This window comes from Zootoca vivipara, chromosome 3 (genome assembly GCF_963506605.1).
Source record: "Zootoca vivipara chromosome 3, rZooViv1.1, whole genome shotgun sequence".
Classification (NCBI taxonomy): domain Eukaryota; kingdom Metazoa; phylum Chordata; class Lepidosauria; order Squamata; family Lacertidae; genus Zootoca; species Zootoca vivipara.
Genome location: NC_083278.1, coordinates 91,715,493 through 91,731,729, shown reverse-complemented (window position 1 = coordinate 91,731,729; position 16,237 = coordinate 91,715,493). Strand labels below are relative to the sequence as shown.

General features: G+C 40.6%; 2 protein-coding genes across 4 annotated transcripts in view; both read right to left on the bottom strand.

Moving 5' to 3' along the window:
* The window catches only part of EPRS1 (glutamyl-prolyl-tRNA synthetase 1), a 39,837-nt gene extending 35,311 nt beyond the window's left edge, over nt 1-4,526 (bottom strand). Inside the window, exons 1-3 of one of the 2 annotated variants that reach the window (XM_035111361.2) lie at nt 3,963-4,526; nt 1,482-1,566; nt 326-425 (exon numbers count right to left, since the gene is read on the bottom strand). In XM_035111361.2, coding sequence (XP_034967252.1) covers nt 326-425; nt 1,482-1,566; nt 3,963-4,005 — 228 coding nt within the window. In that variant the 5' untranslated portion in view covers nt 4,006-4,526. The remainder of the gene's footprint in view (nt 1-325; nt 426-1,481; nt 1,567-3,962) is intronic. The other variant, XM_035111363.2, reaches the window with a different exon arrangement.
* A 1,160-nt stretch (nt 4,527-5,686) lies between these two features.
* On the bottom strand, nt 5,687-15,615 carry BPNT1 (3'(2'), 5'-bisphosphate nucleotidase 1). 2 transcript variants are annotated; one of them, XM_035111364.2, is made up of 10 exons: nt 15,534-15,615; nt 14,866-14,965; nt 13,196-13,320; nt 11,979-12,083; nt 11,438-11,545; nt 10,693-10,741; nt 9,617-9,708; nt 9,190-9,387; nt 7,491-7,596; nt 5,687-6,223 (listed from the first exon to the last, which is right to left on the bottom strand). In XM_035111364.2, the coding sequence occupies exons 3-10, from the start codon at nt 13,313-13,315 to the stop codon at nt 6,075-6,077; spliced, it is 927 nt and encodes a 308-aa protein (XP_034967255.1). In that variant the 5' UTR covers nt 13,316-13,320; nt 14,866-14,965; nt 15,534-15,615; the 3' UTR covers nt 5,687-6,074. The 2 variants fall into 2 exon arrangements, with proteins under 2 accessions (XP_034967255.1, XP_034967256.1); XM_035111365.2 differs by having other exon boundaries at nt 15,538-15,608.
* Nucleotides 15,616-16,237: the final 622 nt, after the last annotated feature.

The window sequence follows — 16,237 nt, the reverse complement described above, 5'->3', positions numbered from 1 at the left end:
ATTAACAGCTAGTGAAATTCTTTCAACGGTGGAGTAATATGTTGGTGATATCCTGTTCCAAGAAGGAGTCAAGGCACCACATTTTGCATCATTTTCAAGGGCAGCCGCACCAAACATGCAATGCAGTTCACTAATTTAAGTGGGATTACTTTGAACTAAAACTTAGTTGATTACCACCCATTGCCGTTAGGAAAATATTAAAAGAACTGAAGTACACAGCCTACACATCATTCAATTAATAACACTCTGCAACATTTAAGGTATTAATCAAATAGCAGGGGGAATAATCAATAGGCAATCTCAAATATAAGCAACTGATTCATACCTCAGTATGTTCCAGCAAATTAGAGCCATATAATCCAGCAGATGTGGCAATTCTAGCCAGATAGCGAGCTATGGAATTCACATCTGTAAATGTAACCTGACTATTTAAAAGGGGGGGGAGAAAGAACTTTGCATGAGCTTCTCCAGACTGAAATAGAATTGCATTAGGATGGATCATAAAAGCAGCATAGCAAGTTATTTTAAATGAACTAATGGGCATTCTACCAAATAATAAAGAAAATCAATTAAGTGCCTGTCCCCTTTTAGACTTTTATAATTTGCTGCACTACTCTAATTCTTGTTACTTGAGGAGAAAAACCATAGGAAGTTTGATGGTGTTCAATCAACTAATATATATATATATATATTATATATATATACTATATATATATACGCTCAGGGCAATCTTAATTTTTATTATTCTGAACTTAAATACTAGCATTTTTCTACTTGGAATGAAGAGAGGCAGGTGTTGCTCATCTCTGGTCCATGCTTCTTGATGGGGAAGCTGCCCCTGCATCTACATTATTCATAACTAGCTCATAGAAATGAGCGAACCAGTGTCAGCCCCTTCACTTTGAATATGAAGAAGGGATAAAGAGTGGTGAAACAGCCAGTATGTTTACCAAACTAAATTGAGATAACCAATTACAATGACATATTGTTTGGGGGAGGAAGGGAGAAGATGGGAAGTGAAATACAAATTACACATCTGATTTAAATCAATTAGTTTACATTTTAGTTGTCAGGTGCTAAAACAGATAAAAAATAGATTCTAAGCCTAATAAAGATAGCAAAAACAAAAAAAATTACAAACAGGAGAATTCCTAAATTAATTTCATTAATACAGTAATACCACTCCAAACTCAGTTCAACGAAGAACTGAAGAAGCTCGCCAAAAGTGTAAGAAAGTGTCTTTTACATAAAAATAAAAAGTAGCAATAAAAAGTGCAGTATGTGAATATATACAAATACATATAATGGCTTTATAATACAAAAGATAGAGGTTAAACAGAAGCAAAGAAGTGAGATGGCTAAATATTCATCCCACAAGCAACCATTAAATTATATTACCCTGTCTTCTGCCCTCCACTTAACAGCATAAATATATAAATTGACTTTTAAAAGCACTAATGGCAAAGATACAAGGCACTTACTCAGATACCCGTAGGATGTTCTCTTTGCCTTCTTCAACTGAAATGTTAACATGATCCTTCACATGTTCTGCAGTAAGCAAGGCTCCTAAAATACCATATTTGTTGATTAAAAGAGGAAATATTTCATAATCATATTTTTGGAAGGGATTGAGATTAAACTCAACACTTCCCTCATCACTTGAATACCGATACACTTAGGAAAGAAATCAGTTTATTCCTGTTGGCTATTTTTCCTGGCAGCAATTAGGTTTGAAGAGAAGGGGGAAAGCCTTGACTAGTTTACAGTAATGACCTCAGTAGGGAATGGCTGTAAATTCACTAACCAGCACTATCTCAAAATTCAAAGTGCTGCACCATAACACTATACTAAATGCATGATCCAAACAAATCTTCACCTTTAAGCCCTGCTGATTTCAATAGGAGCAGGTGAAACCTAAACCTAAAACAGTTTTTCAGTTTGTCTGGAATACACACTAACAGTTCTAAACTTCCAAGGGCTGCTGTTAAGGTCACATCTGTCTAAAATTTTTGGATACTTGGATTTTAAGCACTCCCGTGGCAGCTATAAGTGACAAGAACTGCTTGCAGGTGAGTAGAAGAGGGATGAAGTTTCCTATTGCTCCTCCCAAGCAAGCAGCCAGAGGGAAGCCCCTCCTTCACAATCAGCTAGAAATGCAGAGGGTTGCTGCAGGAGGCAATGCACTCTGTCACTACTAGCCCACAGCAAGATAGTAAAACAAGTATTTCAGGCTAGTAACTGTTTGTGGCTTATTTACAAGATTTGTCTTAATTTTAAAAAACATAAAAATCCAATGCATGTCTATTCGGCAGTAAGTCCTGGTTACAGTCTTAGTGAATCTAAACAAAAGATCCTCAAGTTCACTTAAGTTACGTTTATCATTTTGTTATTGTGCAGTTTTGACACTTCTGTAAGTACCACTAGCTTCAATACACTAAATAAGTGTGCATTAGATTAAATTTCAAATTCTAAATAGTCTTAGGCAAAATTATTTGGTGTATAAGTCCTGTAAAATTAAGAGGAATGTCTGAACAAACTTGCATAGGAGCACACTGTTAAAATACAGTACTCAGTGTTTTTCTACATTAGACTCAAAGACTTGAAGCCTAACTCAGTCCAACTCAGCATTCATGCATTCATATTATTTCAGGTCAAGGTTTTGGTTTTGGTTTTGGTTTTTTTAAAAAAGAGGGACAAAGAGAAAGGAACACACAAACATTCTTTCTGGATGAACATCTTCCTGCATTATGTCCATAGCATAAGCACATTTGCTTGCAAGTAAGCCTATTTATTTCAGTGGGGCTTACTTCTCAGTAAGCAAGAGCATTAGGATCAAGTTGCACAACAAAATATGAATGTTTTAACTTATGTTAAGTAGAACAATATTTATGGTACAATATTTAATATGCTGAACTTGCAGTATTATTAAGGAGCGTTATTGCAGGCAAGTGCACATTATTTAAGACTACTGTACACTGGAGTTATTTCAGGAGGCAGGATGAGAAGCTATAATTACAATACAGAAATCCCATGACTGAGCATAAAATCCTCCTGAGCTACGCCCCACTATGTCTAAAAGCAGTGCCAATTCACTAACAAAATGACATTTATAGAATTTCATATACTAGAGATGCTCAGAATTTACTTTTTTTCTCTCTCTTGCACTACATGGACCAACTCCCTGGGTTTGGTTTTGCCTCGTATAAGACTGTAAGGATCTACAGTGAAGGAGTGAGGTGCCTTTTCTGATCGTTAAGTCCGGTGCCACTAAAAGTGCCCATGCATTATTCTCGATTACCCCGATTCTTATTGAACAGGAGTGGCTGTGAAGAGCGTGAAGGAATCACTAATCCGGAGTCCCAGGCAGGCCATGTTCCGATGCTTGTGGCCTATATATACTCCAGATTAGAAGATCCTCCAGCTGTCCAGCTCGGCGCCACGTGTCAGCCCCTTTCAGTCGAGCTCGGCCCACCCCCTTTCTCCCTTTGCCTGCTTATGTGTGGTTGAAGGGAGACGCCCATTTAATATAATGCAGCTGACAACTACAAATTCCCTTTTGGCAGGTGGATTACGGGTATGTCCTGTCTCCACATGCATGGTTATTACTCCAGATTGGGTATTTGGCTCTCGAATTCCCACAGTTTCACATCTGCCTGCCCTTGCCGGCCTCTTCCCAGCATCTCAAGCCTTTTCTCCCTCCTTGCCCCCCCCCTCTGCCCTCCGTCCCCTTTCGCCTCCCTCGGCCCAGAGAGGGGGGGGGGATGCGGCGAGGCGCGTCTCGCTCTGCCCTTGGCTTTGGAAACGTCTCCGCTGCCAGGCGAGCGAGCGGGAGGATGAATGGACGGGCGAGAAGCCGCCGCCGACACCGCCTGACGCAACATGGCAGCCACACGCCCGGCTCCACCGGAGGGGCTGCCCACTGGCCTCCTCCCGTATCCAAATCCCGTGTAGGGCTTACTTACCGAGAGGGACGTCCGAGGGGTTCACCGTCAAGCTCAGCGCCATTCCGGCGGCAGCAGCAGCAGGCAGAAAGGACCGGGCAGGAGAGCGGCAACTCGCAGCGAGGCTGAAGACGCGGCCCTCCCCTTTCCCAGCTCTGCTCACGCCTCTCGAGTAGAGGCAGCAGCGCCGCCTCCTGCTTCGGCTCCCGGCTGGTCACAAGGCCTGACGCCTGCGCGTCTTCCTCCCCGGAGGAGGCCGAGAGGCTCTTCCCCGCCCACAACCCCGTAATTCTCGAGCGCGTTTCCCCAAGCCGTAAATCCCTTCTCGCCTTGTCAGCCGCGGCTTCCCACCCCCCACCCCTCAGAAAAGGTCGAGGGGCGGCCGTAGGAGCTTCACGCGATTGCTCTTCACGCGTTATGTGGCAGGCGCGGGTTCGGAATCGCGTGTGGCTACTCGTCACGCAGCCGTGTACAGCGGCCCTGTCGAGGGCACACGTGGCGGGTTTGGGGGCTGTCAAGGAGCCTCGAGGCAGCTGGGATATATTGGCAGCCTCTTCAGAAGCTGGTGCCCGAAAGGGCAAAATCTGCGACCTTCATTTCAAACCATAGTCATCTGTAACGAAGCTGGGGCATGGGCAATGCTGCGTCTGTGTCACTGATGTGCTACGATGACTATTGTTATTTTATTTTAGGTTGCAATTCTAACCAATAGTAAGGGTTCATAGCAGATACTCCTCACTTTCCCATTATCCTCCTAGGCTAGGCCTAGGTGGACATTCCTCATTATCACTCTTTCAGATTATTGAATGTTCCTCTAATGGACAAGAACCTGTCATAATACTGCTAAATAAAATACAATTAGAACACTAAAAATACCAGGATTTAAGGCTTCTTACACCATGCCTACTTAACTGGGGCTTTACCTTGCTTATGAACCTTCCATATGCGTTAAGCAATGACACTGGAAATGGAAAGTGGGAAATCTGGGATAATTTATACAAAAGGTGTGATTTCCAACTTTTGAGGTGTTGCAGTGAGAATTCTGCCTGGAGTTGTAACACAAGCTAAACACATCAGTTGTGATCCAGATTCCTTTGTACAGAGGGGCTATCAATTATTTTACATGAGAAGGGAAATTTTGGTGGATTAAGCTCCCTCTCTTCCTGTGCTGCAGTCTTGATCCAAATTGTTTCCCAATTTCCCCTAGGCTGCTTTTAATGAAATAAAAATACTTCCTGGTTTGTTAAACCTATATTCCATGATATGCAAACCAGAAAATGATGAATAAGGGCTTCCTACAAAATAAGAAGACAAACCGGTTTCCAGATTCAGACATAATGAAAAACTGATTTCACACATCAGAAAGAGTCAAGCTGTGTGTGCAATGAGGAATGGGGAGAGGAGAAGAGGGAGCATCAAAGGGGCATCATGTCTCATTTCTGAGTCCACTGTTAATCCTAAACAGACCATAAGACACGTTTAAGAAATGGTAAATATTTAATTTTCACTGACATTTTAATCCACTCAAGACACATTGTGCTTTCAGTGTATAAAAGCTGAAATAAATTTGTCTATAGCCTCTTCATGCATGAATTGCACAAAGGGGGCATCATACATGTGGTCAAGCTTGGCATGGACGTTTGAACTCAAGAAGCCTACCATAAACAGTAGGCAAGCAGTGTAGCCCTGCTCCCAAGTCATCACATGAGACCCCCCCCCCTTGAGTGATTCATGTGTGAACAGGGTTTATAAACAGAGGTGATTTATTTTACACCATTAAACATAATGGTACTTCATTTATAGGTTTTTTTTTTGCTCTAAAGGTATCAAGGAAATGTGATTGTGTAAAGATTTGATTATTCCACAGGAATGTGTATAGATGAATAACAATAAACACAGTAATGGGGCAATATAACATTTTAGAACTATGCTAACTGAAGTAACCTACTGTTCCAACTGAAAACCAAATTTAATGCCCGTTGTAACCTGTGGGTGGCAGGGAGAGGAAATTACTAAACACTGTGGCAGAATGAAACTTTGATCAATTCCATAAGCCATTACCAATTCCAGCTAAGTTTAATATAATAGCCGAAGCTCCTTCCCAACCAAGTGGAATGCACCATGCTTTATATTTTAAGGCACAAGAGCTTGTTTAACCGTCTCAGGAACTCGACTGGCATAATAGTCATGGTTTTTCAAAGCAGCAAGCACACCTCCTGAATTCATATGCTTGACGTCTTTGTTATAACAAAAGAAATTCCCATGAATATCAGTGAGCTTGCCTAAAAGAAAAAGAAAAGAAGAGGTTAGACTTTAAACACAGCAGCTCTGTTTCTACAAAGGAAGGGGATTGTAGCAACACAGTAAGTTGACCATTGGTCAATCTAACTCAGTATTGTCTACTTTGACTGGCAGCAGCTCTCCATGGTTTTAGATTTAGACAGAAGTCTCTCCCAGCCATACCTGGAAGTGCCAGGGATTTAACTTTGGATGTTCTGCATAAAAAGCAGATCTTCTACCACTAAGGTATGGCTCTTCCAAGGTTATTTGGTAAAGGAACTGAACTCTCCTTTTCCATATCTTGGTTATCTAAATTTATTTCCATCCATTACCATGTTTCTCCAAAAATAAGACACCGTCTTATATTTATTTTTCCTTAAAAAAAACACGGTGGCTTATTTTCAGGGGATGTCTTATTTTTTTATTAAGTATGGTACAGTTTAACCTACAAGGTTAAACTGCCTATCACTATGGCTTATTTTCTGGGTATGGCTTATTTTCGGAGAAACACGGGACATAATCCCGTTTTAGCATAATGGATAATTCATTTATTTAATTGATTTATCATCAACTCTTTAAGAGAAATCTAGACAAAGTAGCTCACAAGCATACACTCCAAATATTATAGATACTGAAAAACATTAAAATATTCATAGTCACGATTATGCCAGTAACAAAAACTAGAAAAAACCTAACCACAAAATACCGTATAACTGGCCTATAACTCAGCAATATAGTTGCTATGTCAAGGAAACTCAGCAGCCACAGAAAAGAATTTAGCACAGGCATCCCCAAACTGCGGCCCTCCAGATGTTTTGGCCTATAACTCCCATGATCCCTAGCTAACAGGACCAGTGGTCAGGGATGATGGGAATTGTAGTCCAAACATCTGGAGGGCCGAAGTTTGGGGATGCCTGATTTAGCACATAGGTCTTCCTGTACGTGCAACTGGTCTGATCAAATGTTTCAACTATCTGTTGAAATAACTGGAATGACTGCAATAGTGAGTTCAAGTGGTTTTGTATCCTTGCTTGCTTGTTTATTTGCACTTGAGAATGTGAGTGTAAATGAAATCATAATTTTAATACTACCGCATATAAAAATTGAATGATAAAACAACCCAAAAGAGAAAGGCAGTTTTAGGTTATTGTCTAATATACATGTGTACACAGACACACATAGTGTTATCATATAGACAGTATTACAAAATGTAGAGCAGCATCTGAAAACCTTTTCGTTTAATTTATTCCAGTGTATCTATTGACTCACCTCCTACTGCGTGCAAAATAGCTTCTGGTGCACATGTATCCCACTTCTTGCAACCAGGGCTGGCAAATACATAAGCAGATGCCTTGCCTTCCACAAGTTGAATGATCTGTCATGAACAAAGAGTTACAGTCACCATGTAGGCAATTGCATTTACAGGCAAACATACAGGGAGAGTTTTGCTGATCAAATTAAACTTAATAAGGCAAGATAGACCAAGGCTTTGGCCCATTAACACAGTCCCTTCACTCCTCCCTTTGTGTGAACCAACCAACCAACGAAGAAGTCTTCCATCAAATGTAGCTTCTTATTTCATTCAAAGTAAGAATCTATTTCTATTAACACTTTTGAAATAAGGAAATACATTAAACCAAAGTTTGAAATCGTTTCAAAAATAACGGCTTCTTCCAAAGCTGTTAAACATCATTTCTGGTTAGCATAGAACAGTTACTATAGTTAAGGGAAGACGTTCTGCATGTGGAAAAATGCTTCCTCACAACACCCTGAACATCTTTACAATGAGTAGGGCGGCACAGTTTTCAGTTGGTGGTGATTAGCTATGTACACTATGCATCTGTAGCAACCAGCTTCTATGGAGGCAGAGTTCTGTACATTTTCGATTCAAAATTCTATACTGTACATTTTTTATTTCAATGGTCATTTTTACGTGGCAAACAATTTACAGTGGTGCCTCGCTTAACGAATGCCCTGCTTAACGAAATTTCCGCTTAACGAAAGGTTTTTTCTAGTGGAGTTTGCCTCGCTAGATGAATTCGTTTTACGAAAAATTCATCTAGCGAATCGCGGTTTCCCATAGGAATGCATTGAAATTCAATTAATGCGTTCCTATGGGCAAAAAAAAATTCAATGCATTCCTATGGAATTCGCTAGACGAATTTTTCGTTATAAGAAAAGACCTGTGGAACGAATTAAATTCGTCTAGCGAGGCACCACTGTACCTGAAATTCAGGAGAAATGACCCTCCTCCACAGGGAATTGTTGATGTGTCGGTTGAAGTTGCTTCATTTGCCCAAGAAATCCAAAACTCCATTGCATAGGGGGTTGGACTGGATGACCCTTGTGGTCTCTTCCAACTCTATGATTCTATGAACAACAAACCTATGGCTTAGTCATAAGGTGTTCTTGTTTTTTGAATGTGCAAAACCCTTAAAAGCACTAGAAGGGGGCAGATCATTTTGAAGACCGCTTCCTAAATTATCTCCGTCCTATCAAGGATTAGTCCGTCTCAAAGTCCCATCAGAAGCTAAAACAATTCACATTTCTTCCTAACACTTGCATATCCCATCATATAATGCGAGAAGAGGTTTAGTTTAGCAGTGAAAGGGAAGCAACAGTGGCAGGGAGAGAGATGGAGTCAAGTGACAACAAGGTCAGTTGAGCTCTAGGTTGGTGGCAGACCTGCAGGTGTATACATACTTACAAGCCTGCCAGTGGCAACTGGAGATCCCTCAACCTCACTGCTACCTCATCTTGCCCATCCCTGTCGCGGGAAGCAGCAGCACTGCCAGCAGCATGAAGAAATTGCTACCACTACAGCTGATGCCTTAATCCCTGTACTCACTTTCATGGAAAGGATGTTCTGCAGTGCAGCTCACGGAAGAGCAATCATATTTTTTGTCCTAATCTTTTTTTAAAAAATTATCCCCGCTTTCTAAAAATTGAAATGAAATTATCTCCACACCTTATTTCCTGCACCGCCAACTCTCACCACATGATCAGGGTTCATGGCACTAATGCAATCGTTGACCAGCTTGCTGCTGTGTGACCGTGTGGTGGTGATAATATGTTTCCCAGCTGGAGCCTCCTTCAGCTGAAATCCAAAGGCACCCAAACCTAGGACTCCCCAGATTGTCCTGCCCAGGACTGCATCTGCACCTGCCTGCAAAAAAGGTACAAGAAGTTCAGACACTGCAATGATGCCTTTCGCTGTAAACTACGGTTTTAAAAAGAAAGTAACGCAGATGATTGCTAGAAGTACTGCACTTACGTTATATGAAGAAAAGAAAACTTATTTAATAGCATTACTCTTATTTTGCCTCTCTTTTTTCCATTAACATGCGAGTTCCATCCCAATTTGATACTTTTCAGCAAATCAAGGCATCTCCTACCTCGTAGTTATAATATGGTTGGTTAATGACTCCTGCTATTGCTTTCCCTCCATAAGCAATTCCGATAAGAACTGTCACATGATCAAGAAGTCCTGAAAGAGGGAATAAAGAGTTGTAGCTCAAAAAGTCTTCTAACTTTCCACTGTTGTCATCTGTGTCATCTTGGATCATATCAAGCGTTTTTTCTCAGCTTAGGGTTAGATCAGGCATATTCAGGGTGGTGGTCCCAAGGTGTTGAGAGGAAAACCTCCCATTACCCATTTCCATCGCCCAAGCTATAGGGGATTCTTGGGAGTGGGAGTCAAGCAACACCCCAAGGGCACAATTTGGGCTACCCCCTGAGTTAGATTTACAGTTTCAGAATATCTAGAACATGATAATATAATAGAAACTTGCTGCATGCATATTTATTATATTACTGTACATTTATATTCCACCTTTCATCCATGATGAAATTCAAGATGGTGAACGTATTGTTCTCAGGCACTCTCTCTCCTATCCAGACACTGCTGCACCTGCTTATCTTGAGCAAGTTTCCTTCACCTTGTATCTTTATTTCTTATATTCTGGTATTTTATTGTATTACACTCAAAGGCTGCCAACTCTAGACAAGCAAGAGGTGTTGGCTATCACTCATTAATGAATCATTGGTGAAATAATGATTCACTAAAATCAAGATTCATTTTAAAAAGGAAGAATTCTCACAACATAGCTTGGCAGAAATAGGGCTTCCCTGTATGTGGCTAGCAATTGACAGTACAATCCTATACATGTCTACTCAGAAGTAAGTCACATTGAGTTCAGTGGGACTAACTTCCAGATGAAGGGGAGATAGGACTGTAGACTTAGTCAGTTAACAAAGAATGAATAAATCAACAAGCTGATTTGTTTTCACTGTCCGATTTCTATTATCAAAACCAATCTTCTACAGCTTTTTCAGGTAATGGTGACCTCTACCTGTCCAGTTATCGCTAGTAAATGTCACACATTAACTCAATATGACTTTGGCATTGTGCTTATTAAAACAAAAGCACATACTCAATGCAAATGCTTTTTTAAAAAAATAAAAAGCAAACCTTCTGTGTATTCTTTGGTTCCATCTAGAGGGTCGACCCATACAACAAGCTTTGAAAGGAAACAAAACAAAGGAGAGTTTCAAGCAGAGATACAGACCTGATACCAAAAGCATTGCTAGCAGGAAAGAAGAAGGAAAGAAATTGTGAAGTGCATCTTCACTTGGAGGAACTACAAATTGCCTCATCACTGCTGAATAAGTTTGTTTGCCCACTCCCTTATCTCCCCTTGGTCAACGCACATCTCATAGAAGTGTGGTCTGGCATGTGATCGTTGAGCTGTCAAACGTATGCAGCCAAACTCTAGACTGCAAATTAGAAATCTTTTTATGGTTAAGGATTAATGTTAGTTTTAGTTTATCCAAATGCATGTCTTTCTTCACACAGTCAGAAATCCCAAACCAATTTTCAAAATCAACGACATATAAAATATATTGTACAATAAAAGATATTTTACAACAGTACAAATACACTAGAACGGCTCACCCAGAAAAGTCATCTAACAATATAAAACAAACCATCCCACCTGTGTAAGAACACACACCAAAAAACAGCCATCAAAAGCCAGACTCCCAGTGCTATCCAACTGCCTGTAAGAATAAAAACGCAATCGCCTGGCCCAGGAAGGATAACAAAATTGACACCAGACAAACTTCCCTTGGGAAGAGTGTTCCATAACTGGGGTGACATCTAATTCAATAATTAGACATCTAATTCAATAATTAGATGAACCTTTAGTTATTAGTACCTCTTCTTCTTTAATGTTAGTATACTGCTGTGGGCAGGTCTTCTTCAATATCTCCTCACATTGGCCATTCTCAAGTAACTCTTCATCTACATCTTCAGGGGGAAGATCCTGGCGTAAAAAGGAGAGAGGGGTGCACAGTTAAGGTTAATAATACTGAGACAGGTACATAAGTATTTGCCGGTTCACCATGCATAAAGAAATATTGGGTCACGAGAAAGAAACAGTGGTGGGGGTGTGTGGATTGACAAATCTCTCTCTTTGGGATTTAAACAAATTATCAGCTATGAAGAGGCAGCAATAAGGAAGAAAAAACTGAGGACATTTTATTTGCTTTTTACTAATTGTATCAATTAATCAATTGATGCTTTTATCAATTGCTGTTGATGTAATATTGCTGCTGCTCGTTTTCGAGTGGATTGTGGTTTTACTTCTATTGCTGTTATATTGCATTTTTATACATTTTTGTACACCACAGTTGTGCCCTACAAAGTATCAAACCAAGCAAGCATGAACAGCACATGCTGGATTTTAATGTCCTCACCTCTTCACCGATGATTGTGAGCTTAGGAAACTTCCGTGCCAAAGAGGAACAAATGCTCATCTGTACCAGCCGGTCAGCCTTGGTCTGCAGGTCATTAGCTCCAGACTGTTCAGATGGAAAACCAATAGGTTGACAGTCAGGATGTGGCCCAAACAGAATACTAACTTCCTTCCGTTCCACAGTGAAGATACAGCAGCCATAGTGAGATAGATGCATGACATGCAAAGCAAGATATGTCAAGCCTTTATTTGTTGTAATTGTAATTGTCGTTAGGCGGGTCAATTATAAATGGAATGTAATTAATGAAATGTAATAGCGATGTTTATTTTTGTATTATTGTAACTATTTGTTTTATTACTGTGGAATTTCCAAAAGAAGGCATTTGTAAAAAAAATTAAGGAAAATAAAAAATAATAAGTTGCTTTACTGAAATAAATGCACTTTTCGACAATATTCTAATTTTCCGAGATTCACCTGTACATGATTATAAATAAAACACCAGTCACAATGTTCAGCACATAAAGAAGACTTATACAGAGGGCCATCCAGCTCAATATTATCAAGACAAACTGGCAGTGGGTCTCCATGGTTTCATACAGGGATGTCTCCCAGCCCTACCAGAAGATAGTGAGGTTAATCCTGGGACCTTCTGCATGTACAACATGTTCTACTAGTGAGCTATGGTTGTTCTGCAGAGAGAAAATATGTGCGCAAAAAAGATGACAAACACCACAGTGAAGAATCTCTTTGAATCACTTTGTTGGAATTGGCAAGAAAGGGTCAATGTTTGGGCTTTATCAGCTCTTGTATCCTAGATTATTGCCTACGGAATCCTACAAAGTCAAGCAGTTTTCAAAGCCTAGAATTTTAAAATTTCCCAGAAGCCTAGGGAAGCAGGCGTCTGCAGAGTCTCTATACTATACTAGAATCTATAGGGATAGCCAGCAAAATGATTCAGAAAGAGAAAGTTGACAGGTGGATTCACCCCCATTTTGAGATAGGCCATGTTAGCACAGCCTATCTCAAAATAGCAATTCAGAATAGGTCCCACTGAACACCGAGAGGCTTGTTTCTGAGTAAACACACATAGAATTCTGCTACATGTATTACTGGGGTTGATCATTAATGCAATGCACACTTACCTAGGAGTAAGTCCCATTGGACTAAATTGGAACTTATTTCTGAGGAGGCATGCATAGGATTGTGCTGACAGTTACCTTCTCGACTATGCCCAGATCTCCTCCGGCCATGACTTTCCTGACAATTGTTCCTGCTTTATTAGCGACAGAATATGCCGAGGCCACAAGACGCATCAATACAGTTGGACTGGAAGACATGCTTACTGGACAGAAGAAAGGATAAAAATCTTGTGAGTGCCACCGTCATCTCCCCAAACAAACACATGTTACAAGCTTGGCACAAAAATATTCAGTGGGGAAAATGAATATTGCATTAGAAGTGGGCAACATATGCTGTATTTTTCTTTCAGAGATATTGTGAGGCATGACTCGCCCACCTAGAAATACACTTTGCTCCTTCTGTGCCCCCTCAGAATTCTTTTCCGTTTCTACCACTGTTGTCTTGATGTTGAATAAAGAAGAATGAATGGGCGAGAAGATGAAATTTACATTTATTGCTCTGTCCCCTTTTGCCTCTGGCCCTGTTGCCCACCACTGTCATGTGGCTCCTGAAAGCTTGCTGAGAAGCAAATGCGGCACTGAGGGTGAAATGTTCACCATCCCTGAAATAAATAATCAGGTAAATAAATGATTTAGTAACGCCTTCATAGCACTGTGAAGCAGTGTCATGGTTGCGAAAAGGCAAGGCTAAATGTAAACTCCACAGAACATTTTATTGTGATTAGAAAAGGCAAGAATGTGCAAGCTTTAAACTAGTTTTATTATTACATAAAGATACGTCTCCGCGAACTCCCTTTGTTTGCTTTCCTCACTTATTCTCAGAGGTATTCATTACCTTTGATCCAGTTATGCAACTAACTGCTTTTCTACCTTGGGAAATTCCTTACCCAACTCATGTTACAATCTAACTCTCTTACATTTATTGTAGGTTTGCATGCTCAGAAATATAGATGACTTGTCTTCTCTCCTCTTTTAAAAGAAAAAAAACCCACAAATTAAAAAAAATTCCTTCAGTAGCACCTTAAAGACCAACTAAGTTTTTATTTTGGTATGAGCTTTCGTGTGCTTGCACACTTCTTCAGATACACTGAATTAGAAGTGTACATGCACACGAAAGCTCATACCAAAATAAAAACTTAGTTGGTCTTTAAGGTGCTACTGAAGGAATTTTTTTTATTTTGTTTCGACTACGTCAGACCAACACGGATACCTACCTGTAACCCCCACAAATGACAGTGTGTCCTTCAACATTTGCATTGGAAGGTAAAAAGCTGCAGAGTTTAGCTAAAAGGGGCCTTTCTGGAAGTGATAAGCCACAATCCCATGATCCTTCAGGACAGAGGTGAGGAACCTTTTTCAAACCAAGAGCCACAAATCCTTCTGGACAACCTTCCAATGGCCAATAGCAGGCAGGGCCAGGGGCTAAACTTGACTGGAACAACACCTGTAAATTTTACCTTTGTAGTTTACACATGCACCCTTCTGTCCTCCATGCAGGCAATCAATGACATACTCCAGCCAAGACAAGCACTCAAGGAGGGCGGAGAAGCAGGGCTGGTGAGAGGTGTGACTTGAAAAAATAAAGTGTGGCTGGGCAGAGGCTTAAGGGCCAAACAGAAAGGTACAGAGGGTCACAACCCTTCAAAATCCTAACCCCACCCACCTCGGCCTTAAGTTAAAAGTGCTTATGCATACTCAACAGATCTTTCACCCACTGCAAGTGCAAAACACACACTCTGAAACACTACCTGTTTACTTAAAACACAGTCCTATTATGTTCAATGAGGTTTACTCCCAGGTAAGGGTGCGCAAGGCTGCAATCTTCTGCTGGGGCAGTGAGAGGCAAACCTGAAATGATATTAAACATGACAAAGGCCTTATTCTGGATATATCACAAGGATCTATATCTGGCAGATATATATCTAGCTTATATGACCGTAATAGAACTAATGAAAGCTGTTGCATTTTCTCTATTCTGAGCACTAACACAAAGCTACACTTTTATCCTACATTAATTGATCTAGAATTCACATGTAGGATTCGCATGACGGTGAAAAACAGGCATGGAAATAGTAGAAATTTCACGGTGATTTCTGTGGTTTCCTATGAACAAATAACGATGTTTTTAAGACATGCCATTCTGAGCCAGCCTAGGCAACTGTCTCATACGACTCGGAAGGCACTGCCCATTCTAATAGCCCAGCGAATTGCGCCTCGTTTTTCCCTGGAAGTTCAATGTGCTTCTCTCTCTCTCTCTCGCAATCGTGGAAATGCCTAGCGGGTGCAAATATCCCTCCCGTTGGTTCTCCGCCGCCCCATACAATCCCTGCAGCTGCTAAATAAATACTGGCATAAACATGACTATCTGTGGTACATACTAAAGAAGGTGAGGGAAATATGAAAAGTGCATGCCCACCTGCCTTTGCAACAGCAGTTTTCCAAGCACACTTGCAACGCAACCTTCCCAGCCTAAATGCTAAATCCTCCCGTGACTTCCTCCTTCTAAGCCGCCTGTTCTTTCTCCGCCTCGCCTACCAGCACCGGCTGGGTCCTAAAGCCCGTTCTATCTATTTCCCATACACGTTTCTTTGCGGGACTGTCGGGTGGATAGGAAAATACCCTAGAATTCACATGTAGAAATGAAATGAACAAATAATAATGTTTTTAAGACATGCCATTTCGGGCCAGCCTAGGCAACTGTCTCAATGTCCTTAAGGAGAAAGAGCAACACATAAATAATATTTTTTTAAAAAACTTTCCTAACTGTGCATACAGAATAGTAGTGTGTAGATAAAATACTCAAACTTATTTCGCTAGTCCTATACACTGTCCTATACACTGGTGTACATTCCATTGAGTTCGATGGAGTTTACTCTCAAATAAATAAGAATAGGATTGTAATCTGGGGTGTGTAAGAGGGAGCTTCTGGGTTATCTATTTACCCATCGTAGCAAACTGAGGTTCTTGAGCAAATTGAGCAAATTGCATAAACTTCTTAAACGGGAAGCGTCGACTACCGGTATACATAGCTATGTGGTTTCTGTTTTAAGGCAAACCTCTGAACTGTTCGACATTTTAGAGAGTATATTATATTGCTTCGGCATAATAACGCTTTAGTAA